The sequence below is a fragment of the Limanda limanda genome, chromosome 3 (genome assembly GCF_963576545.1).
Source record: "Limanda limanda chromosome 3, fLimLim1.1, whole genome shotgun sequence".
Classification (NCBI taxonomy): Eukaryota; Metazoa; Chordata; class Actinopteri; order Pleuronectiformes; family Pleuronectidae; genus Limanda; species Limanda limanda.
This window is the reverse complement of record NC_083638.1, coordinates 23,266,599-23,292,027: the sequence shown is the minus strand read 5'-3', so window position 1 is coordinate 23,292,027 and position 25,429 is coordinate 23,266,599. Positions and strand designations below refer to the sequence as shown.

General features: G+C 41.4%; 2 protein-coding genes across 2 annotated transcripts; both read left to right on the top strand.

Annotated features, from left to right (window-relative positions):
- The first annotated feature begins 1,526 nt into the window (after window positions 1-1,526).
- Window positions 1,527-3,996, top strand: adma (adrenomedullin a). The gene is made up of 4 exons (XM_061067985.1): window positions 1,527-1,643; window positions 2,242-2,344; window positions 2,448-2,573; window positions 2,720-3,996. The coding sequence occupies exons 2-4, from the start codon at window positions 2,250-2,252 to the stop codon at window positions 3,021-3,023; spliced, it is 525 nt and encodes a 174-aa protein (XP_060923968.1). The 5' UTR covers window positions 1,527-1,643; window positions 2,242-2,249; the 3' UTR covers window positions 3,024-3,996.
- Window positions 3,997-12,517: 8,521 nt separating this feature from the next.
- Window positions 12,518-18,302, top strand: ampd3a (adenosine monophosphate deaminase 3a). Its single transcript, XM_061068472.1, has 14 exons — window positions 12,518-12,750; window positions 12,832-13,012; window positions 13,165-13,330; window positions 13,914-14,133; window positions 14,273-14,402; window positions 14,565-14,759; window positions 15,512-15,643; window positions 15,726-15,889; window positions 15,990-16,116; window positions 16,415-16,578; window positions 16,885-17,005; window positions 17,606-17,779; window positions 17,920-18,030; window positions 18,126-18,302. Exons 1-14 carry the CDS (start codon window positions 12,530-12,532, stop codon window positions 18,300-18,302), a joined length of 2,283 nt encoding a protein of 760 aa, XP_060924455.1. The 5' UTR covers window positions 12,518-12,529.
- The last annotated feature ends 7,127 nt before the right edge of the window (window positions 18,303-25,429 follow it).

The following is a 25,429-nucleotide window of genomic DNA, read 5'->3' as shown; positions in this document are numbered from 1 at the left end:
GTCCATGGTATTTCCTCTTCAACGAAACTGAAACAAAAATCAAAAAGTGAAACCATTACTGCAAAATACTACTAATTTACGCAATACAGCATGGAAGTTTTGACTCTGGGATTTCAACACTGATAAAACCATATGGCTTTCTCTGGAATTTACAGCATTTCAGATACCGAGTGTGAGGGTGTATGTGCTCAGTCTTTCTGGGGTGTAAATTATTTTATCGTAGCAATAACAAACTCTCTACTAAATAAAAATTGCTTCCCCGTCCAGCGTGTTTTTTCTGATGGCTTTTTCTTTGTGTCTTTACCCCCGGGGCTTGTTACCCACATCTGCCTCATGAACCCCACCGACTGAGCTGTTGTTTTGAGTCTTGCAGAATAAACAGTTTTTCAATGCTCTGGTATAGAATATCCTCATAGTGTTGTCATGTAAAACCTGCTCAAGCTAGTTTGGTGTGACTCATTATAGTGACTGTCTCATGAAATCAAATATGTGAGGGGATGACTTTTTTCTCCGGGGCAGACTCGGTGGCTCTCTCATTATCACCTGTAAGGTTCTCGTGTATGAATTCCTAAGTGAAGACATATTACCTATAATCCTTTACAGCAACAAACCAGCAGCCAATATCCTTCACTTTTTAATCCACATTATTGCTCCAGTTAATTTTCTGTCTCCTGATTTATTTTTGGATCATTGTAAAATTCCGCTTCTCATTTATCCAAATATAAAAATAAAGTAAGCTGAGCCCAGAGTCAAATATTTGCCTTGCACTAAGACATACAGTCAGCATATTGTGTTTACAGTCTTGCATACTTACTATATTTAATCAGTTACTCAATGCTCGTTTCTTTCCAAATCTCAAATTCATCATGCTCTTGAAGCTGCCACGGACGTTCACTTTGTCAGGGAGTGCCCCTGAAGAGCAGAATGGAGAAAACATTCCTTAAATTTGACTCTATACACTGTGAGTGAAAGGAAAGTTAACAGAGAACAACAATACATAACTGACCTTAATGTTCAAACATAACAAGATAAATGTTTGAGCCTTTTCTCCTGCGATTATTTCGATTTCTAATGGCACCTATAAAAGGCAGCCCTGCATGCACAAACTGTACTCTTACTGGTACAGGGAATGACGTTCTTGATTTATAAAACTCATGGCTGTTGATATGTTGCCATTAAAGACATAAAAAAAAACATAAAAAGCACCCTGAAGTACATTTTTATGATAATTCCAAGCTGTTCTTGCAGCATCTACAATGAGCTGTGACAAAGGTAATGTTTCATAACTGGACAAATGACTTCATTGCACTTATACTAAAACTTAAAAATATCAGATTTTCCTTCTGAGGGGTTTCACTGAGTTGCGTTGTTGCCCCACACGAGCAGCAGCAGCAGCGGCAATGCAGTGGATAGGGTTGGGTGGGGGGGGGGGAAGGATGAGAGTGTGTGTCAGTCAGCGAGCCCCTCCCACCTCCTGTATAAAGGCTCCCAGCCTGGTGTGTAGGAACTATTAGCAGAGTGACACAGCTGCCTTACAGAACAGAACCAGAGGCAATTTCAAGAAACCTGTGGAGTACTTGTTCCAGCTGATTCTTCAAGGAGAGCTTTCTCCATTCAACTGAACTAACAGAGGAACTGCAGAGGTACGGGACACTTTCTTTTTTTGTATTTGAGATTTGCTCTGCACAAAGCTGAAGGCTTTATACTTGCTTTTATGAGGCCAGGGCACAAGTGTAGGGACAAGGACAGGTTATCTGTCTGCTTATATAAGTAGTTCAGCTCCTAATCTGTGCGACTGTAAATGAATTGTCCTTTACAGTGTAAAGCATCCAACAGAGCTGGTTCATCATGTATTGTTGATTTTGTTTTGTTCTGCTTTGTGCATTGAGTGAGTTGAACGCCATTTCAGTTTCTGTTGAACTTGTGAGCAGAGCCTATTTTGAACCTCTCATTGGTAGACAGTGTCCTTCGTGCTGTTGGCCAGAGGCCCAAAGCATAGTTGTAGGTTTACTTAACCAAGCAAAAGCTGACCTTAGCTTAACTTTTTAAATAAATGAATGATAAGTGCAAATAACTTGGCTTTTGGACTCTTGTGTAATCAAGTATCTCAGTGTGGCACTTGAGGGACAACTGTATGAGCGAGTTGTACATGCACAGGGGGACAGTAGGAAATTCATGCAGTTAAATATTAATTGATTGCAAAGATAATTAACCGAAAAATGTTTTCTCTTGTTTCCATAGGAGCCAAAATGAAGTTCGTCTTCCAGTCCTTCCTCTTTTGCTGCCTTCTGGCGACAGTAGCACACTGTGTGGAACTTGAAGTCAATTCGCAGTTGAAAAAAAGGTGAGTCATTCATTCAAATAACGATATATGTTATCATGTGATTCAAGATGTGATAACTACTGGATTATCGGCCTGAGACTGACTGTTTCTCCTCCTCTTCCAGGCTTAGCATATGGCTGGAGAGCCGACTGAGACGGGATCTGGACACTGTATCAGTGGAGAAGACAGCAGAGGCTGAGCACTTAGTCAGAACAGAAGATATCAGGGATACCTTGCTGCCACATTCCAGGTGAGACACAAACCAATGCCCTCCTGAAAATCTACAAATAGCCTTTTTGTCATTTGAATGTTTTCTCAATGTTTAAGTAGAGATTGCACATCTCAGGAATGAACAGCAGAGATTAACGTCCTCTTGTCTCTTCCTCTGTCATCCAGCACTGACATCAGTGTCCGAACCAAGAGGTCGAAAAACTCATCAGGCCAGTCAAGAAGACAAGGTTGTTCACTGGGCACCTGCACAGTGCACGACCTGGCCCACCGCCTGCACCAGCTCAATAACAAGACGAAGAACCGGATTGCCCCTGTTGACAAGATCAGCCCACAGGGATACGGCCGCAGGCGTCGATCTCTCCCGGCGCAGATATTCTCACAGAGGCAAGAGCAGGACAGGCTGAGCCCCCAGTGGAGAATAACTGACTCACAGGTTCACAAGCTTATGGCTCTTCTCAAACGGACATGAGCGGGACCTTGCAAGAGGAGTTGGGAACACAAGCAAGGGAGTAGCAGAGAGTCAGTGTCCTCTCTGCTCTGTTCTAAAATTCTCGAAATGCCTCAGACTCTTGCCAAGTATTCTCCAGCACATTTTTTCCAGGCATGAGGACTGAGTCCGAGCAAAGACTGGCTGCACTGAGTTCCTCTCAGGGCTGAGCCTTGCAGCTCAGCGATGTAGAGCGTGCAAACAGCTGCAGCGAGCTTTCAGACACTGGATGGCACAGCGTGGAGAAAACTACAGGTGCTTCTCTCTGCTTGGCAGAGGGGAAAGAAGAGTGCTGATACCTGGCAAAGTGCACACACATCCTCTGGCTTAAAGAGGGAATTCGCTTCTAACATTCTGGGACTTTACACACTTATTCCTCAAGGCCAGGACTTGTTTAAGTGCTATCCTCTAAGGATTAAACCAACATGTTCCAAACTGTCAGACTGTCAGTTCTTGTCTGCACTTTTCCATTTGGACTTAGGGTCAAATGATTCATCAGGAAAAGACATCTTCATCACAATATGCCAAACTGGAATAGCTCTGAAGCTATCGGTTTATATCAAGTTTTGGACACTGTATAATGGAAAATGCCTTAGATTCTGTGAGATATATGTGCCAGTCCGTGATGGATTGAAATATACTTGAAATTGTTATTGTTTGTACAAAAACACGTGCAATCTATATTTGTTTTTATTGCAGGTATATGTATATATGAATTCTTTTATTTAAAATATTATATCGAGGTTACATTAAAGTACTTATGCGGATAGAACTATTTTTGTACAGGAAGAAATATATATGGGCATTGTAGCTATGTGTCATTATTCTTTTGCAAACTGTGGTAATAGGAAATCTTTTTATATATATATATATATATATTTGTAAATGTGTTCTATTTTATTTGTGTCAAAGCAATAACGTTGTCATTCAATAAACTTTTTGCATACAAAATCTAGACCTTGTCCGGACCTTTGCTCGTGGCTCTTGTAAACTGAAAGTGACATTCTATTGTCTGGAGAGCGGCGCTGCGCAGACACAGAGCACCTGGTCTCTGTTAAGTGATTATAGGGTCTCATTAGAGCCTCCCCTCCTCTCGCTGCATTCCCCTAGTTATGACGCCCCCCCTTGTCCCATCAACAACATAAAAAAAAAGGGCAGACAGGGTGCCAGGCAACATTCCTGCTTGGCTAAGCTCATATTTGTTGGCTCACCCCGAACCACAGAGCAGCCCTAAAGCCATCAGAGGAGGCTGAGGCTTTAGCTCCATCTGTGTTCAATGCTCGATGATTGGGACATGAGAAGGCCGATGCAGGGGGTTCCGGTCCAACATTCCTGCGAGTGCATCGCAAGAACCGTTCCAAACGAAGCTCTGACCTTCACATTCACGCAGACCCCCCCCGAGACTGAGCAGCACTGAGAGGCTGCAGATGTCTTTCACTTGACACATTATCACCCTTTGTTTCACAGAGCTGAGACACACATAAATGTAAACCTCACAGATTTCTTTTTTGGCTCTCCTCTTTATATTCAGACCAGTTTCAGAATGCAAAGGGTTCACATGCGCACTTGCCAGATAAGAAAGGTCGTAGCAGGGACTAGTGTGGCGTGATCACTTCACAGAGAGATGGACCACGCAGACCCTCTGCGGATCGTCCAGATGTTGAGAACGTGGCACCTCATCCTCCAGCTTTGCAAATTCTCTGCAATAAAATTTCACAGCGCAGCATTCACTGTATCACATGTACAGTTTTACTACAAAAGATCAAGTCAGGAATTCTCTGAATGGTATGAAGGCAGACTGAATGGATACTTAGAGAATGAGTTTCATTGCCACTAGCATGACTCCCAGCTTTTCTTGGAAGCAACTAAGAAACTACATATAAGTAAATCGTGGGGGAAATGAAAGCGTAGCCTATGACTGAAAAAAATGAAAAACAGTTCTTTGGAACTCTCTAAAGTCTAACAATTCGCCACTAGAAACATAGGCTGCGACAGGTTCTGCTTTTGTTTTACTTCAATGGAAAATCTGGTTACAGAAAACTTCCTCAATTGATTCTGAACAGGTTACATAGAAACTAAGTGAGGATCTAAACTGTCATCAAATGCCCTCATACATAGTGAAAACAGCTGACTTCAAATCCAGTGGGAACAGAAATGGTTGAGAACTATGACAATTTCATTCCAATAAAGTAAAATCAATTATATGGAACATACTTATATCTCTATATAACTTTTGTTGAGGGTTAAGGGCAGAGGATGTCACACCTTGTTGAAGTCCTATGAGACAATTGTGATTTGTGAATATGGGCTATACAAATCAAATTTGATTGATTGATTGATTTTAAAAGCAGAATATTTGTCCTCTTTACTTTTGCACCAATGAATCTATGCATACAATATCGCTTAATTAAAAGATTTATTTTGGGGTGGTCCATCTTTATTTGCATTTGTTTTTATCTATTCCTGAAGAAGCTTACAGCGAAATTAAATCAGCACAATGTACAGTAGCTTTGTCAACAACACAACACCTGTCCAACAAATGATTGAATGACACCAGGCAATTCACTAACACTGTGAAGAAACTAAAACAAACCGAGTGTGCCACCTGGTGGCTGATTAAGATACTTGTATTTCTATAATTTTAATGAGTTTCTATGCAAAACAGTGACAGTGACAGTGAAAAAAAGAACATTTACACTGTTTCTTATCACAGTAAGAGTTAAGAATATCTAAGAATATACTGATCTAGATCTGGCCCACTGAGTGTACTCTACTCTAACTGTGTGAACATGTCACTCTCTCAGTAAGCCAATCAGTGAGTAACGCAAATGAGAAACAAACTGTGTAGGTCAACTGGTAAACAATAATACCCATTTTGCAGGACTCACTGTATGCAAAGCATCAAGTCTATACACTGTTGGGTTCAGTTTTTTTAAATAACCAACCCAGATATTAATAAGATCCCCTATTTAAACGATGTGGTATCGGTCATTGATATTGTGTCGCTGGCACAACATAGGAGAGGAGAAGAGGCGAGAGGAGAGGAGAGGAGAGGAGAGGAGAGGAGAGGAGAGGAAGCAGATGAACGATCAGCCCAACAACACTGCTGTCAATCAAAGTGATAGAGGCCCAGGGTAAGTAGTCAGTCCTCCAAAGCCAACTCTAAAAGTACCCTGATAACCTGAGATGAGAGGATTAGCATTATAATCTTGAACACTGTCAGGCTAAATTAGGGCCCGTGTGCCCCCTGCTGCTTATTACTACATCAGTAAATCTGGGTCCTAATGCAGAGTGAGGAGTTCACTCTTGCTGTGCTGCAAGACGGATCATTCTGCACTGGAAGGGTTACAGAGACAGTGCAGTGATCTGGCTGTGAGAGTCTGCCCCGAGACTGATGTTGAGGTTTGAGCATTTGTCTCATTGCAACTTAAACACAATACAAACATTTACTCCACGATGTTCAGTGATGCAGTGAACCCAGGTCAATGTATGTTACTTGAGTTCAAGAGAGCAGGGTTTTAAAGCCCCTGGGAAATCAGTGAGAATGTAAAAAGAAGCCCTATCCCACGAGGTGAAAACAGAATATCCCTGCCGGTTATGAATAAAAAACATTAACAACACAATAAAAGATGAGATACGGTAAGATAATCCAATGAGGAAATTTGCAATATTACAGCAGCAAGAAACAACAACAGGCGTTGTGTCAGGATAATAATACTTAAGTGTAAGAAATAGAAAGGAAAAAATGGAATAAAGACTAATATATAAAGTATAACAACAAGAAAACTGTGTGCAGTGTGAGAAGATATTAGTCTCCAAGAAAGAATTGAGAAAAACTGGGAGAACATTGATTTTCCAGATTAACCCGAACACAAAATCAAGCATATCCGTTTGTTCTGCATGAAAAAGTAGTGTAGCTGTAAAATCACCACGATAGCAGACCTCTGAGTTTGTTCAGCTGATGTTCTCGTGCTAAGCTGCAGCAATGAAGGAGTTAAGGATGGAGTGATGTGCACAGGAGGGTGGAGGAAGAGATATCATATACTCTGGCCACAACTAACACACAGCATGACTTCGATGTTTCTCTGAGGGAGATTGTGCGCAGGTTTCTAAAAACTTCAGAGACAGCAGAGCCTGACAAGGTGAGTGGACTTATTTGTCTTATTACTAGATGATCACGTTTAATGTATCTCTCAATGTTTTCAATTTTCCTTTTAAAAAGTCTTGATTTATAGTTATACTGTATGTGAAACTTCAAATGCTATCTGGTCTGTATACATCTGTATCCAGACCCATCCATTAGTGCAATCACATCTTACTTGAAATGTATTTGCTAGAGATTCAGGAGGCTGCTTTGCACCTATGGGTGAGTGCACTTCCTCTGTGTGTCTTTCTTCTCCAGGCCTGATCCACTGAGAAACATGAGAAGAGGAGATTGGTTTCCTTTTAAGAGTGAGCCTCTCGACTCGCCCTCTCTCCATCTCTCACTATCGCTCTCTGTAATGTGGCAAATGGCTTTCTCTTGCGTTGTTCTCCTCCCTTTTAGATATGACTTTGTGAAAGAGCCCAAGTGGGGGCTCGGCCAACATTGACAGTGAGGTGTCTGAGAAAAGCCCAAACTAGAAAAAGCATAAGACAGCAGAGTGTGGGTCTATGAGCCCAGTGCTTTTTAAATAAATAATGTATGATGACACTGTGGATGATGATATATAGCCAACCCCACGTTTCCATTTGTGCACACTCACAGACACACAACCACATTAGCACAGTGCAGAGTGAGCACCATTAAGCTACACCCCACATTAGTGTGTGATCATTCTTTCTGCAGAGCTGCACTATAAAACAGCTTTCCGGTCCTCAGATCTGATGCGTCCTAAACCAGACACTTTGATCAATTAAAACAAAGGCTCCTGCATTGATGAATAAAATATTTCATCTTCTGTTTCATTAGAAAGAGAAGATTTCCACAAAACTTAATGAAAAAATGTGGTGTAATGGTATGGGCCAGAGAAAAACACTGACTAAATCTGTTCAAGATCAGGGGGTAGATTCAGGATAAAAAATAAAATGTGCCCCTTTTTTTAATCATTGTGTGATAGATAGGTTTTCATGGGAATATTCATGGTTCTTGCAACACATGATGTTTATGAGTGTGTGAAACTTGCACCTTGATTGAATTTAAAGGGCATGTTGGGGGGAGAGGGAGGGGGTATGGGCTCTACTGACTGCCAGTGTAGTTTCTGAAATATTATCCCTTTACAAATATTATGGATCAGAAGCATTATAAAAAGGTGATCTGAACCGCAGTAGCCTACAGGAAATGAACATCAATGTGTTTTAACGACCGTATGTGTTAGAAGAGATACAACAATGAGTGGTTTGCAGTCTTTTCTGGATAATTCAAGCATAGAGAGCGACGGCATGTGCTTTTTCACTCTCAGCCATTTCATTGTTATACTTCAAGGAACTCAACCACATGTGCATCACAAGCAGATATGAGAAATCACCTGGTTGTTGAGCTAAAGCGTTTAGGCGCAGCATATGCTTCCATTTGTCACAGATTATGATAATGACACTTACCAGTGTCCAGACCTCGGTGGGAATGGGGTTTGCAGGGCTATGATTTATTATGCTGGTTAAACAGCCTGATGAACAGTATCCATATGAAGACTATTTAACCATACTGGCAACAAAAGGAGTATTCTCACTATTAACAAAGAAGGAGCTTGTGCATAGTGGTGTATGAAAGGTCAGTGTGGTGAGCAGTGTTTTTTCCAAGTCTACGAAGGCGTCTGTAGGTGGCTAGGACGTTGTAGCTGGACTTCAATTGTTGGATCAGCAAGCTATTCTCACTCTCCAATTCGTTCACCCTGCTTTGAAGTTGTTCAGCTCATGTTGGCGCTTGAGCCGTGCTCGCTGATTGGTGGCACGTCTCTTTTCTCTTACTCTGATGCCACAATATTGACAGGCCTCTGCTGGTGACATGGTGGACATAAGTGCACGGAACTCCCATGTTTCCAGGGAGATGATGAAGGCAGGATCCAGGCTTACACTGAGATCACGTGTGTGGATCTTGGTTACCAGGATGTCACTGTCAGAGTCAGTGCCAGTGTCAATATCAGCACCCGCGGCTGGGGGTTGATCGGTGGTGTCACTTTGCGAAACAGTTGGTGACATGGGGGTGAGGGGTACATCAGCTGGCATGCTGACAGATGAGGGTGGCTCTGCGTGCTGAGTAACCGTGTCTGCTGTGAGCAGACGATATATTATGGAGGATGTTGGAGGACGTGGTGCAGTGTAGGCATCTGCATTCTGCATCATCTGAGATGGAGCTGCATATCCTGACGTGGTCGGGCGTTGGGTGTTCCATCCTGGTGCTGCTAGTGGAGAGGCTGTTGGTGCTGGAAACTACAACTGTCCATGTGACCGCGCTTTACCATATCTTTGGCTTGCACCTCTGCCTCATAGCTGGAACGCCCTGTAGGGTCCTTGCAGGGAGAATCCTATGCCCGGTCCCATCTCGATTGAATTAAATGGGGCAACCTGCAGCCTATATTGGGGCATAACTGAAGCTTTGTAAAACAGCCCTGGCCATCCTGGTGATGTACTTGTGGGGCTGCATAATATGATTGGGTGGATTTCCAATTGTATCCTGGGCCTTCTGACATGACTGTGTATCAGGATAATGTACAAGCATTAATACAAACTGTCCATACACCCTCTGGCATAGTCCCTGCAATATGGGATAGGACAGCTACCACTTTGGACTTGTCTGTATATAAACGATAACCTAGTTCACACCTCGCGTCAAATGGTTTTATGGCATTTTTTCCTCGCCTGGCTATATGTGAGTTCTGAACAAAACCTGTGATCCTAGTCTTATTGTGATAACATCAGTCTGTGCCCTAGTGTACAGAGGCATGCATATAGCTTTCTGTAGTTGGGCCAGGTGATAGATATATTTGATTGAGACAATGCAATGATCCAGGTTTAGTCCTTGCAGCAGAACATATGTACTTGTTTGCCATCTGCCATACAAGGTGCCTTCCTCAGGTGCTATGTCTCTATATGCTGGCGCTATTAAATGTTGGAGATAAAAAGTATAATACTGTGCCAGATACAAACTTCTGGTTATCAGTCCAATTATGACACCATTATAAATCTTAGCTTTTGGAGGCCTTCGATCTGAGCCTTTAATCAGTATGACTTCATATACCATTATACATCTTAGCCATTGGAGGCCTTTGATCTGAGCCTTTAAACGGTAAGATCTCATTAGCCTGCCGCTGTAACTGTTTAACGTGTCTGAACACATAGTATAAGTACATAAACTTGCAAAGAATTAATGTATACAGAATTTTCTACAACAGACCCTAGTCGAGATATCATCTGTATAGTGCTTCACTGAGTCTGACCTGAGAGGACAACATCCACAGATATGGCTTCGAGTAAAGGTAAGCTTAGACCTCATGAGATAAACTGGAGACATGTTATGCAAGATAAAAAGCAGAATGCTGGTGAACTCGAGTTAAGACTTAACTTTCTAAAAAAAAAGGAGGAAATCAGCAGTTAAGTTTGACAGCATTTTTTCTTTGTCTATTAAATGTCAAAACATTTCTAAAACAACTTCCCAGACTCCAAGCAGATGTTTATGAGTATATTTTTGTGATGTTCGGTTCACTGTCAGTTATGACAAAGGAAAACAAAAGAAATCGAACATTTCAGAAGCTTCAGCCATCAAACATTTAGTTTTTTTGGTCTAAAAGTTTTATCATCCAGCTCAGCAGCATGAGAAAATATGTTTCTGTAGAAAGTAGTGGATACTATAGGTCTAGCTAGCTAGTCGCTAGGGACAGTAAAATTAGCATTTCAGCATCATGCTAATGTTTTATGAACAGTGTACGGTGTTAGCTAACAGGCTAGCTAGTGTGTGGGTTTAAAATACATTATACTATCAATATTCTGTTCCATTGATACAATTTAAGTAGTGCTAATTTCCAAGACCAAACATTATCAGGTAGGCCACAACATGTGATCTAGTTCATTTCATTGTGTAACAGATTTGACATAAGTGTGATTAATAATGTTTATTTTGCTGTATTAATGCAAAACAATTTTTTTGTTGTATTGTTTTGTGGTAAAGCAAAACAAACAAAAACCACAAACCACAATCAAAACAAAAACACTTTTCCTTGTTGTGAACAATTAAGTTCTTAACCTGGCCATGGGATGGCGATGTCACACTAACTGTGACTACACAATGGTTTGACAAAAATTAGGGTATATGTGTGTGTTTGCTTTGCACCTGTAGGAAAAGAGGAGTGTTTGTTTCATAGAAATTATTTTAGGTATGTAGCCTTTGTATGATGAGTGGACAATTAATAATTCAAAAGGCCTTCATCTCCAGATCAATACCAGTCTATGAGCCTGTCCCTTTTCACAGTGTGTTGTGCCATAAAGCTCCTTGGCAGCGTTGATGCACACAGCTGTTGTCAGGCCAGTGTTGTGTGTTTGGAATGATAAGCTTCCTGGAAGCACCCGGCACGGTGGAACATTGGCGGACATGATACCACGCAGCATGCAGGCCTCTCTCTGTTGTTGCACCAGCACTCCACTGACCAACACTATATCTGGTATCACTCAGGATATCAACAAGACACTGTCAGTTCAGCCAGGTTACCTCAAAGCAGAAATAGACAGTTCTCTGTTAGGTATGGCTGCTGCAGTATATAGGTCTGAGTCTGGGGATTTACTGTAAACTGATCCAATATTTCCAAAATGACATCCTGTCGATAGGCTGCGGTGCTGAAATGAACTGTATTGTGAGGAAACTAGATAATAAAATAAAATAATAAAATATACTACATGAATTGGCAGTGGAAGTAAATTGGCGAAGATAGGAATAAAATGTTTTGGTTCGCTATTCTATTCACTGGTTACAGACTATATTGGGCGACTAAAGTATAATTTTTTCACTCCAGTGCTTGATCTAATTGATTTTCCTCAGGCTGCACAAGATCTTTCCTTTTCCAAGAAAAAAGAACATTCATGTGATAGACGATGTCTGACGTAGCAGTGACAGCCCTGGTTGTGTAGGAACAAGAAAGCCCAGATAGACTGAAAACCCAGCAGTGTGCTGCACCACAGAAGTTGTTTTATATATTTTAATATGGAGTTTGGAGAAAGAGACCAACACCTTTTGTTTTGTTTTGAAAAGTTACCCTGCAGAAGAACATCTGCGACACCCGCAGCGCTTTAATGTCACTTGAGCCCATTTTAGCAGTTCACACAGATTTCTGCAGTAGGTGACCCTGTGCAGCAGTTCACTCTTGAGTTTCCTGCATCCAAACCCTCACACAGGTACAACTGTGTGTTTACAAAACAGCAGAAACCAGACAGAGCAAGGGGGGTCCATGTGGGGGAGACAGGTTGTCTCTGTGTCCTATGATCACATGTCATCTCACTATACCGTCTCCCTTCCTGCAGACATGCCTCGCCAATTCCCAAGGGTAACTCTTAGTGAGGCCCAGAAAGAGACTCAGATGCTGGCGGAAAAGGTTTATGCATCTGCGTTAAAGGAAGAAGACACCAAAGATGCCTTATCAATGTTCAGCGTGCCTGAGGACTGCCCCATCCGCTTCCAGCAAGCCATGGAGCACGAGCTGCTCAAGGAGCTGGCAGAGCAACAGTCAGAGCAGTCTACCAAGAGGTAGGTCTTTCTCCTGGTGTGGCACCAAATCACAGACACTGACACACAGATCAATGTCATAAATTATCTTTTTCTTTGCAGGAAGAAAAGCTTGAGGATGATTCGCTCCCAGTCATTGGGCCTGCAGATGCCACTGAGTTCAGATTGGACAAGGCCAGTCCCTGTTACACCATACCTGTCCCCAAGCTCCACCTGTTCATCAGAGACAGAAAACCGCCTTGATTATCAGAGGGTCACTATTAGTGGTGATTACTGTGCTGGAGTAAGTACTGTAAACCCCAGCATTAACCTCTGATCATTAGAGTTAGAGAAATGAATGGCCTTGCAGATTTAAATATATATACATTTGCACAATTCCCAGCTGAGACGGGACAATACTTGCCTGATTGTGTTTCGTGTCCTTTCCCCATTTAGATCACAGTGGAGGACTATGAACAGGCTGCCAAAAGTCTGTTAAAGGCCCTGCTTATTCGTGAGAAATACTCAAAGCTGGGCTATCATCGTTTCTGCAGAACAACGACCCAGTTCCTCTGCAGTGCTGAAAACATTCCATGGCGCGAGGAGGATGAGGTTCAACCAGGTTTGAAGCGTTTGAAGCATTAATAATGTATGTATGAATATATATTTATAAAGATGAATGACATGACAGCTCCATGTAAGTGAAGCCAAAGTGTCTCGATCGCCCCCTGGTGGCTGGCTACAGTATTGGCCATATATCCCACCTCCTTTATGTTAGCAGATGGGTTATGGACCAATCTTCAAATTCAAAATACACGTCAAATACATTTTTCTCATCCCACTGATGTTTGTTCAAGTACAAATGTTTTTGGTACATTTGGTTTTAATTAGTAATATGATGCTATAACAAAAACCAGGGTGAAACGTAATGATTGATAGCTAAGACTGACTGTGATTGGCTGAGCATGCCTGTGGGACCTTGCTACTGCGTCCCAATCCAAAGATTGCCACTACATAGACTTCAAATGACGACTTTGGCACAAAATGGCAGCATTCATGTCTGGGTTATCTTGGCTTCATTTCTGGATAGTGGGAGGAAGTAGAGACGCCTCCATCTTTATATGCAGTCTACGGTTTGAAGCACCACTCACTGATTTCTTATTGTTGTTTGTATGACAGTAACATAACAATTCTCTGTCCTCCAGATATGTGCCCGTGTCCACTAGGTGATGAAGATCCCTACAGCATGGACAACATCCCAGAGAACCTCAATTATGAGCTGAAGATGAAGGATGGAATAGTGAATGTGTTTGACAACGCTGAGGCGCTGATAGAAAATCAGCCCCATGACCTTCCTTATCCAGACTTAGAAACATTCGCCATCGACTTCGGCCATTTGCTAAACATGATTGCAGACGGACCCACGTAAGTTCAGGCTAAAGTTATGCTGGTTGGAAAAAAAACCAGCATTGTTGCAAAACTGGTTGTTTCTGCCTAAGTAGAACTTAATCACACACGTATGAGTTGCGTACGATGTAAACCAAGCTCCACTTTCATTTTACAGGAAGACTTACTGTCACAGACGACTAAATTTCTTGAGTTCAAAGTTCTACCTCCACGAGATGCTGAACGAGATGGCTGAGCTGAAGGAGCTGAAAAGTGTTCCTCACAGAGATTTCTACAATGTCAGGAAGGTTAGTCCAACCACCGATGTTATGAAGAGTTTGAAATCCAATATGGTTTCCCAAAGGTAACCTCTGGGAAAATACTTAACATAGGATGTTACATTCTGAAGAAGACTTTGAAAGCAGCCAATTTGTCCAGCAGACTTAACATATATTGCTTGTTTTTCTCAGGTGGACACACATATTCATGCAGCTGCCTGCATGTCTCAGAAGCACCTGCTGAATTTCATTCAGAAAACGTATAAGACCGATGCCGACCGTGTGGTGCTGGAGACGGCCGGACAAAATGTTACTCTGCAGGAGGTTTTCCACAGCCTCAATAAAGACCCATATGACCTGACTGTGGACTCTCTGGATGTACATGCGGTGAGAACGCATAAACGTGTGTATTATTTTTCATTAAAAAAAGTTCTGTGTTAATTAATAATGGTGAAATGAGGACAAAATGTGGCAAAATAGGAATTTCATGTAAAATGAATCTCACTGCAGTTTTTAATAGTGCGCAACAGTGGCTGCCCACTCTTAGGAACCCACTCTTAGGAAAACTCTGATTCTGGAAGCAAAAAATAAAAAAAGCTGAAAAAGGAAAGATGGAAAAGGACTATACCAATTTTTTGTTTAATAGTGAAGGAACTATGCATCCCATACTCCATTGCAAATGATCCCTTGCAAAATACTCTCAGTATTTCTTGAATCTAACCTCTTGGGAGTAATTTTCACCCCTTTGGACACTTTTTCAACTCTATAAAACGGCATCAGGTTAGAAACAGAAAACATGGTCACTCGGTGTGTTCTGATGTAGATGACATTGTAATAGCGAGCTCCACCAACCACAGGTGTCAGGTAGTGTATTACCCAAATTCAACTCTTAAATCACAGTTCTACAGGAGGATAAAATGTTGTTCCACAATCTCAAAGCCTGTGTGAAGTCTTCCTTGGATGGTTGATAAATCTCTATCTAGAAAATGAATGGAACATTTCGATCTGGAACAACCCTGCTGAGCTCTATTCCTCCTCAATTTTTTTTTTAAATACAAGAATAATTACTTTTCCATACCTGACCACCCAGGGTTAATAATTCTGTATAATTTATTTGTAATTCATGCATTTGTTCCCAGGGGAGACAAACCTTCCACCGGTTCGATAAGTTCAATTCCAAGTATAACCCAGTGGGAGCGAGTGAACTTCGAGAGATCTTCCTGAAAACAGACAACCTCATTTCTGGAGAGTATTTTGCTCGGATCATAAAGGTATCAAGTCATGTTATCCTGCAGTTTAAGCCAGAACAAATGCAGGGACAGTTGAATACACTCTACTTCTCTCTTTTAATAGGAAGTGGCCCATGATCTGGAGGAAAGTAAGTATCAGCATGCAGAGCCTCGTGTGTCCATCTACGGACGCTGTCCAGAGGAGTGGGACAAGCTGTCCAAGTGGTTCATCCATCACAAAGTTCACTCTCCAAACATGAGGTGGATCATTCAAGTACCCAGAATATAGTGAGTGCCACTGATAATTGATTAATCAAGTCGAATTTGAAATAATTTGTGAAAATATGAAATCTTGAAATTGCCGAAATGTTTTTTATATGTTTTTCAGTGACATTTTCAAGTCGAGGAAGCTGGTACCTAATTTTGCCAAGATGCTGGAGAACATTTTTCTTCCTCTGTTTGAGGCCACTGTTAATCCACAGGAGCACAGAGAGCTGCACGTTTTCCTCAAATACGTAAGATGTCCTAAAAGATGAATTTTCACTGCTATTAAAGTACTACCACTTTACATTAGCTTAGTTCCCATCCAGTATATAACTCTTTGATAATATTTAATAATATAGTATAGTACAATTATAAGAAATTTGTGTTGTATTGTTTATAAAGGTAGTATAACACATTTGTAGTAATACAAAATAAGAGATAGATTTTATTTGACTGTGATAAATTACATATGGACATGGTTTAATTTTTTCCTTGACACTCGCCAGACTTCAACTCCACAATTTGTTGTGTGTGTCTGTGTGTGTGCAGGTGTCAGGATTTGACAGCGTCGACGACGAGTCCAAACACAGCGATCACATGTTCTCCTTCAGGAGCCCGAAGCCAGAGCAGTGGACTGCAGACGACAACCCTCCCTACAGCTACTACCTGTTCCACATGTATGCAAACATCATGGTCCTCAACAACCTCAGGAAGTAAGAGCTAATCCACCTCATCCTCCTCTTAAAACACACACCTCAGTACAGGACGGTTGACTTTAGAGTCTGTAGCAACCGACCTGGTGAGTCCAGCACCGGTGAGGGGGACACTTTACTTTCTAGAGCTATCATTGAATGAAGTGATAAATCATTGGACAGCAAGAGGATTCCAAGTATAGAACAACCAGCTTATGAGAGTAGCCAGGGCATAAAGCTGATATCTATAAACACAACGATGAACAGAACAATAATCTCTTCTGATTCTCTTGTGTGTTGATTGTGTATTATGTCCTTGTGTGTCAGGGAACGTGGACTGAGCACCTTCCAGTTCCGCCCACACTGTGGAGAAGCTGGATCCATCACTCATCTGGTCTCTGCCTTTCTCTCTGCTGACAACATCTCACACGGACTCAACTTGAAAAAGGTACTCGACATGTGTCAAGAGGGTTATTTTTAAACCTACTGTTACAGTTTTAAGTTCAGATGCAGAATTAATCAGGAACAAGGATTAATGCTTCCCAGAGCAGGGAGCAAACAGCTGTTGGACACGGGCCTGGGCGCTAAAGCAGGTCTTAATTTAAGAGATGGTGTATCTTTGCATCACTTGTATCATAGCAGAGAAATAACAAGTGAGCGAGAGAACAATATAGGCTACAAAAAATGTTTTATTATTATTTAACTTCCTTCCTCTGCTCATTGTTCTCTTCTCTATTGGCTCATTCTACTTTTTTTTCTTGATTATTTGTTCTTTTGACTTACTTATTTCTACTTTTAATAATATTAGTAATATTACTTTATTTTGAATTGTCCTAGTTTGCCATTCGTTTTGTTGCCATTGACCAGAATAGATCAGTTTGAGTGTCTCTTTACTTTAGACCGAAAAGCTATGTAGCTAACTTGTTTATCAAACTTTTTTATAATCATGGTTAATGATGGATCAGCCTAAAATGTTTAGAATCTATGAAGAGATTATTACATACAATATACGATTATTATATACAATTATCCACGTCTGTTTCTTCAGAGTCCTGTGTTGCAGTACCTGTACTACCTGGCCCAGATGCCAATTGCAATGTCTCCACTCAGCAACAACAGTCTGTTCCTGGAATACTCCAAAAACCCTCTGAAAGAGTTCCTGCACAAAGGCCTGTGTGTGTCCCTGTCCACAGATGACCCCATGCAGTTCCACTACACCAAGGTACACACAAACAAACAAGTCACACAGTGTTAATACAGACTGCTGTTCAGTTTCTCATATTCATCACTTGATATCGTGCTGGACTCCAGCTAGAGCGTTGCAGTGCAGATCATTCTTATGTGTTGTATGTGTGACTCTAGGAGCCACTGATGGAGGAGTACGCCATCGCAGCTCAGCTGTGGAAGCTCAGCACCTGTGATGTTTGTGAAATAGCCCGGAACAGTGTTCTGCAGAGTGGACTGTCTCACCAGGTACAGAGACAATTCCAATCCACATCTCCATCACGTTTCAACAAGATTCAACACATTTGTCTACAAACAATTTTTTATTTATTGTTTATTCACAGGAGAAGAAGCACTTCTTGGGCGAGAACTACCTGAAAGACGGACCCGAAGGGAACGATATCCGTCGGACCAATGTGGCACAGATCCGCATGGCCTACAGACACGAGACACTGTGTAATGAGCTGAGTTTCATAGTGGAAGCGGTGAAGTCTGAAGTCCTAAATTCCCAAAGTGACTAAAACAGACATCACATTAGTGCATGCTGAAAAGGGCCATTTAGTGACTGTGATGGTTAAATAATAATTTTAAAAACATATCCAGTCAGTAAAGTACAATGTTAAGCTTATGGTTATGGTTGGGTCTCAAGGGTTTTTGACAAAACTGTAAAGAGCTGCACGTGTGTACTACAGTTTCACATACTTGTCATTAAACAAAACCCACTATGTATAAACACTTGTACTTTACACTCCATTTCATGATAGGGGTGTGTGAAATAAACTGTTTGAAACATGACAACTTTCAGGTTTTGTATACACTGCACAATGTCCATAAGAACACTTGTTGTAGAGGGGCTGGAAACAACAACTGTCCATGTGACGGGGCTTCACCATATCTTCGGCTGGTACCTCTGCATCATAGCTGGAACAGCCCTGTAGGGTCCTTGCAGAGAGAATCCTATGCCCGGTCCCATCCCTGGTGAATTAAACAGGGCCACCTGCAGCCTATATTGGGGCATAACTGAGGCTCTGTATAACAGCCCTAGGGTCTCATTTATAACCGTTGCGTACGCACAAAACGGGGCCGGAAATGTGCGTACGCCAATTCTCACGCAAACGTTGGGATTTATAAAAACAAACTTGGCGGGAAAATGTGCGTATTTCCACGCAAACTCTGACCCATGCGTACAAACGTTTTGGAGACGGGAAAGTGGCGACGCAGACGTGAGGTGTTGAACCGAAGCCAGATTATTAATCCAATTCATCATTTCATTAGCCTGCTGCTGTAACTGTTTAACGTGTCTTAACACATAGTATAAGTACATAAACCTGCAAATGTAGCACTTGTCTGGGGCTTTTATTAGCAAAAGCACTAAATATCTACCTAGATTCGAAGGAGAGGTAGGCCTGAGACAAAGAACAAGTTGAACAAATGACCAGTTTATTGCTTCACACTGTTGACAATACACCACTGTTCACACACATACACACACTTTAACGTGTAGTCAGATACACATAGCGTAAACACACAAACATAACACATAGTTCTTCTCCTGCTTCTCAACCTCAGAATGTTTCATACTCCTTAAAAAGGGAGTCTGGCATAGCGGACAGATAACAGGTTTTCAAACCTCTGGCTTCATGAATCACTTCATTATATTAGTTCTGAGACTCCCTCACACACACACAGCGGACAGATTAGACTAGAGGTTTTCATGCCTTTCTCACAGTTTTCTATGACCTCACTTCACTTCACACACACATAAAATAAGCGCACACACGAGGCAATATGCTCATGAACTCTAGTAACCGCAACACAGCTTGCACGTCATCACGCAACGCCAGGAGGAGGACCAAACGACGCCAGGAGGACGACCCGACGAGATCCGACCAATCCCAATCCAAGAAGAACCTCTGTCATGCCCAGTATCAATATATAAGCTTTCTGCGTACTCTGCCTCAGCGCCATTTTTCCTGTACAGGATCAGTGGACCATGCATGCTCATTTGCTAGACACCGCAGTTTCCTGACCTGTGACCTCTGAATAAACTTGCTTAATTTTAACTTGAGAACGACGCCTCCTGCCTTTGATTTCCACCCGCAACAAAATGGTAGCATTGAGGATGGTTTAAGACGATTGGAAGAGCGGAGTGGAGAGCAGCCAGTTGGGGAGGAGGCCGTCTCTCAGACGGCAAAAGAACCATCCTGAAGTGACTCGTATCGCCTTGGGAAACTGATCAAAGCAGCGCTGTACTACTAAAAAGGTAAGCAGAGCCTATTTAATTGAAATCTGCATATTGTCGTGATAGAAAACCCAAATTTTTGATCAGTAGTACTGAGGTGAATACAAGTTGCAAAAGATAAATTTAACAAAGTAATTAAAATGGTCTGAAATTATGTGTATTATCTGTGTATTATGCAATGGTGACGGTTGTATTTTAATAACAAAGCGAAGACGCACACTGTAAAACAAAACGCCGATTTACAGGTTGGTGTGTGAGTATTAGCTACGAATTCAACTCAAATTCGGTCTCCCACTTCAAAAAGATAAAGCGAAGACGCACACTGTAAAACAAAACGCCGATTTACAGGTTGGTGTGTGAGTATTAGCTACGAATTCAACTCAAATTCGGTCTCCCACTTCAAAAAGATACAGCGAAGACGCACACTGTAAAACAAAACGCCGATTTACAGGTTGGTGTGTGAGTATTAGCTACGAATTCAACTCAAATCAGGTCTCCCACTTCAAAAAGATACAGCGAAGACGCACACTGTAAAACAAAACGCCGATTTACAGGTTGGTGTGTGAGTATTAGCTACGAATTCAACTCAAATTCGGTCTCCCACTTCAAAAAGATAAAGCGAAGACGCACACTGTAAAACAAAACGCCGATTTAGAGGTTGGTGTGTGAGTATTAGCTACGAATTCAACTCAAATTCGGTCTCCCACTTCAAAAAGATACAGCGAAGACGCACACTGTAAAACAAAACGCCGATTTACAGGTTGGTGTGTGAGTATTAGCTACGAATTCAACTCAAATTCGGTCTCCCACTTCAAAAAGATACAGCGAAGACGCACACTGTAAAACAAAACGCCGATTTACAGGTTGGTGTGTGAGTATTAGCTACGAATTCAACTCAAATCAGGTCTCCCACTTCAAAAAGATACAGCGAAGACGCACACTGTAAAACAAAACGCCGATTTACAGGTTGGTGTGTGAGTATTAGCTACGAATTCAACTCAAATTCGGTCTCCCACTTCAAAAAGATAAAGCGAAGACGCACACTGTAAAACAAAACGCCGATTTAGAGGTTGGTGTGTGAGTATTAGCTACGAATTCAACTCAAATTCGGTCTCCCACTTCAAAAAGATACAGCGAAGACGCACACTGTAAAACAAAACGCCGATTTACAGGTTGGTGTGTGAGTATTAGCTACGAATTCAACTCAAATTCGGTCTCCCACTTCAAAAAGATACAGCGAAGACGCACACTGTAAAACAAAACGCCGATTTACAGGTTGGTGTGTGAGTATTAGCTACGAATTCAACTCAAATTCGGTCTCCCACTTCAAAAAGATACAGCGAAGACGCACACTGTAAAAAAAAACGCCGATTTACAGGTTGGTGTGTGAGTATTAGCTACGAATTCAACTCAAATTCGGTCTCCCACTTCAAAAAGATAAAGCGAAGACGCACACTGTAAAACAAAACGCCGATTTACAGGTTGGTGTGTGAGTATTAGCTACGAATTCAACTCGAATCAGGTCTCCCACATCTTAAAAGATGATAGAGGGAAATGGAAAGACCTAACAATTGGATTACTAAAGTAGAATCAGATGAAGAAAAAGGTATAAATGTTGACTGGCAGAGTTATGCCAGGTCCACCCAAGGATGGAGGTCACGTGCCATCCTTGGATGTTTTTGAGATTGAAATGTCAAGTTATATGAAGATTTTAACTGCTCTTACTGCAGCTCTCTCCAATCAGGTCTCCAGGGCCCTGGCGACTGATCCGGAGGAAGCTGCAGAACCGAAGGTAAAAGTTGGTGACTGGGTAAGAGTCAAGGTTCACAAGAGAAAGTGGCCAGAACCCAGGTGGACTGGACCGTACGAAGTGAAGGAGGTTACTTCACACTCGGCCCAGGTCAAAGGTAAATCAGGCGCACCTTGGCACCACCTGACACATTGTACCCCAGCACCTTCACCTTCCAGCCCATTGGCTGAAATAAGAACTCATTTGAATAATGTAACAGGAGCTTTACAAACCAGACACACCATTGTTTCAATTGGGCACAAATAACGGAAGGCTGTTACGAATAAGGATTTGAAAGAGGAAATTACTTATATAAAATGATTATACTACTATTGATTATATAATATAGAGAGGATGTGAAGTAACTAGTATGAATGGAAGTGTGTGGCTGTTAGACTGAGTGACTGGTAGAAAACCTTGGGGCGCGGCCCTTTGAATCTCAAAAGAGGGAGTCCGGTCTCTGCCCGAAATGTAAAAAAAAACGTGGCAGAGCGCGCTTGGGCTGTGAATGTTTGTGTGCTTGTGTGCAGGGAGATAACTCCCAGTGTGTGTGGGAGTAGGAGTGTTTGTGTGTGTGGAAACGAGAGAAATGTCTCAAGGTCAGCTGGCTAACTGAAGACACAGAAAAAACTGACGGAGCGACAAACTGACTGGAAAACGACTTTTTCCTAAACTAGTGGGTGTTATATGCGATTGCCATCTGATAAATGTTGTATGTAAGGGTGGGAGGGGTAAATGTGTTTAGGATTTGCCAAAGAAAGATTAAGACTTGCACAGCAGAGGATGAAAAGGGGGAGGGCCAGAAGCCTTACAGCTTACAACTGGCGTTGACATCATAAGAAGGCTTGGTGTTTGTTTATTTGTTTGTGTGTTTGTTTTTAATATTGCTTCATTCAGAAGTAAAGAATTCCAGAAGGAATTGTTAAAATTACACTTTTTGGCACAAATTTGTTCTTTCAGATATTTCCAAAATATATCTTATCTATTAGAGGAAAGGAGAAATCATTTAATATCTTATTTTATGTAATACCTGACACAGGAGGGATAATAGTAGACACCAGTTTAATACTTCACAAGTTATTAATTTGATTTGTAATATAAATTCAAGGATGAGTGATTTACAAAATCACATTAAGGTGTCTTTTTAAAGCCCATCTCTAAGTACAGTTATGAGCTGAATCAATCATATTAGGATGAGAAATTCTAACTTAACTTTAAACTAAATTCTGTGCTGCCTAGAATTAGATATTTCTTTGTTTTCACCTGTAGTTGCTTTAATTCCATATTCAAATCATCCATTAAGAATTCAATAGTCAAGACATGTCAAATCTATTTACAGTTGGAATTTAAACTAGAAGTTTGATTCAACCCCCATGTAACTCTGGAGAGTCCTAAAATAAATATGTTTCACCATTGAAGAAGAATAAATTAAAATCCAGTTAAAGGTCAGAGGTCAAATACACTTTAACTAATAGCCGGTTTCATTTTAAATGAAGTGCAGAAACCATAATACAAGGCCCTCTGGTTACACACTTATTTGAATGTCATATCTATAATTAGATTTAAATTTATTTTGGACACTTTAACTTTCAAACTCTGAAAAGAAGGTTTTTATTTTGTTGTTTTGTTTCACCAGTTATCTTAACATCTAAGGCTCTTAATTTGAAAGGTGATGTTAAGCTCCAATTATTGTTTTTATTTCATCATGAAGGAAATTGTGGCAGAATAACTTTTAAATTGTTTTGAATTGTTTCAGCTGTCAACTCTGAAACGTTTGTCTCACACATTTGTCCTTTTTGTATGTGATTCCTGTTTTATCACAGGACAGTTTGACGTCAAAGCTTCTGAATTATCATGTTATGGAGCAGTCGAATGAATTTTGGAAAATGGTTTGAACTCAAATTAACAAACACTGTCATATCTGCTGCTCATTGAAATTCAACTTGTTTAACCTTTTATTTTTAATGTCCACTGATTTGGCCGACCACACCTCAAAAGTTTTATGAGATTGTTGAATACCAAAAGAGGGTATGTATGTTTTGATTCGATTATTTTGTTTGTTTCTTTTAATTATAAATTTATATAATCTACTTTAATCTCAATTACGCATCGCAGTAAATTAATAATTTTCTGTTTGTCTTCCTTTCAAACTCTGGGAACTGGGCTTCATGAATTCCACAACTCACTCCCATCCGGTGTTAACTCCACCTCCTCCACCACGACCGACTATACGCCCTGCGCCTGGCTTGTGCAGTGCAAGCCCAACACATGGCCTGTTGGCAAGTATTAATTCCACGAAAGGATCTTTACGAGGCTAAGATCCAGATCATTGACTCTTAAAGACTGAAAAAGCCTCACTGACAATTCTTGATAATTTTGTTGTTGGAGCAGATCTGAAAAAAGCTGAAATCTGCACAGCTCGCTCCTGTACCCTGTACGGTCACACAGAAACGAATGGCCCTGGCCCCTTCTACTGGCAGGGAGGGTTATGTGTGTACTGATAGGAAGTGATTGAAAGACATTTTTTCCAAACTGCCCCTGGTGGCTGGGTGACCAGTGCCCTCTCCACCTCTACGCACCATGACATGACATAGCTGTAGACTCTGCTCTGATGAAGGAAAACGTGCCTCATCCCCAGCTGTTCTGTGGATGCTGAACTGGGGATGGGTGCTGTGGATGCTGAAGGGGAAACTGATGCTGTGAAGCTGAAGCTGAGGAAGATGGAGATGACGACGCCACGATGATGATGAGGAGGGGGACGGGTTTGCACTGGATGGGATAAAGGTTGAGGGGAACATGAACTCGCCAGTAAGTGGTCACACCCTAAAGGGGGATTAAAAGAGAGCCTGGAGGGATTTCAACTTTTTAACTATAGTCTGTGTCTGATTGAACTCTTAAGCAATAAAGATAGAAACAGTTTTAGCTAGATATTATAGTTCATACAAATGATTTCAATAACTGTTGCTGCTTAGTGATAATAATGAATCTTTCACCTGTTCTCACTTCCCGTTCTGATTAAAGCATAATTTCCTTGGCTACATTAGACATCAAACAGAGTTACAGGAGCTGCCTCTCCTGGGGCAAAGTCAGTCTGACATTGTTTGGGTTCAATTTGTTCCGAATGTTTACAGTCAGGTTTGTTTTGAGATTTTTTGTTTGCTGGCTGTGATTCTTTGAATCACAGCTATGTTTTGACGTTTTTGTTTTTGTGTTTTACTGAGTATTAAGTTGGGTTTGTTTTTCTGCCTTGCCCTTTGCTGCCCTTTGCCTTCCCAGTGTTGTCCGCACCTATCAGGTGCGGAAAGGGGGATTTGTTGACAATACACCACTGTTCACACACATACACACACTTTAACGTGTAGTCAGATACACATAGCGTAAACACACAAACATAACACATAGTTCTTCTCCTGCTTCTCAACCTCAGAATGTTTCATACTCCTTAAAAAGGGAGTCTGGCATAGCGGACAGATAACAGGTTTTCAAACCTCTGGCTTCATGAATCACTTCATTATATTAGTTCTGAGACTCCCTCACACACACACAGCGGACAGATTAGACTAGAGGTTTTCATGCCTTTCTCACAGTTTTCTATGACCTCACTTCACACACACATA

Excerpts from the sequence above, each read along its gene's own strand:
- adma (XM_061067985.1), top strand. The coding sequence starts at position 2,250 with ATGAAGTTCGTCTTCCAGTCCTTCCTCTTTTGCTGCCTTCTGGCGACA. Across the intron at positions 2,345-2,447 it reads AATTCGCAGTTGAAAAAAAG|GCTTAGCATATGGCTGGAGA; the intron begins GTGAGTCATTCA and ends CTCCTCTTCCAG. Across the intron at positions 2,574-2,719 it reads ACCTTGCTGCCACATTCCAG|CACTGACATCAGTGTCCGAA; the intron begins GTGAGACACAAA and ends TCTGTCATCCAG.
- ampd3a (XM_061068472.1), top strand. The coding sequence starts at position 12,530 with ATGCCTCGCCAATTCCCAAGGGTAACTCTTAGTGAGGCCCAGAAAGAG. Across the intron at positions 16,579-16,884 it reads GTCCTCAACAACCTCAGGAA|GGAACGTGGACTGAGCACCT; the intron begins GTAAGAGCTAAT and ends CTTGTGTGTCAG. Across the intron at positions 17,780-17,919 it reads TGCAGTTCCACTACACCAAG|GAGCCACTGATGGAGGAGTA; the intron begins GTACACACAAAC and ends GTGTGACTCTAG.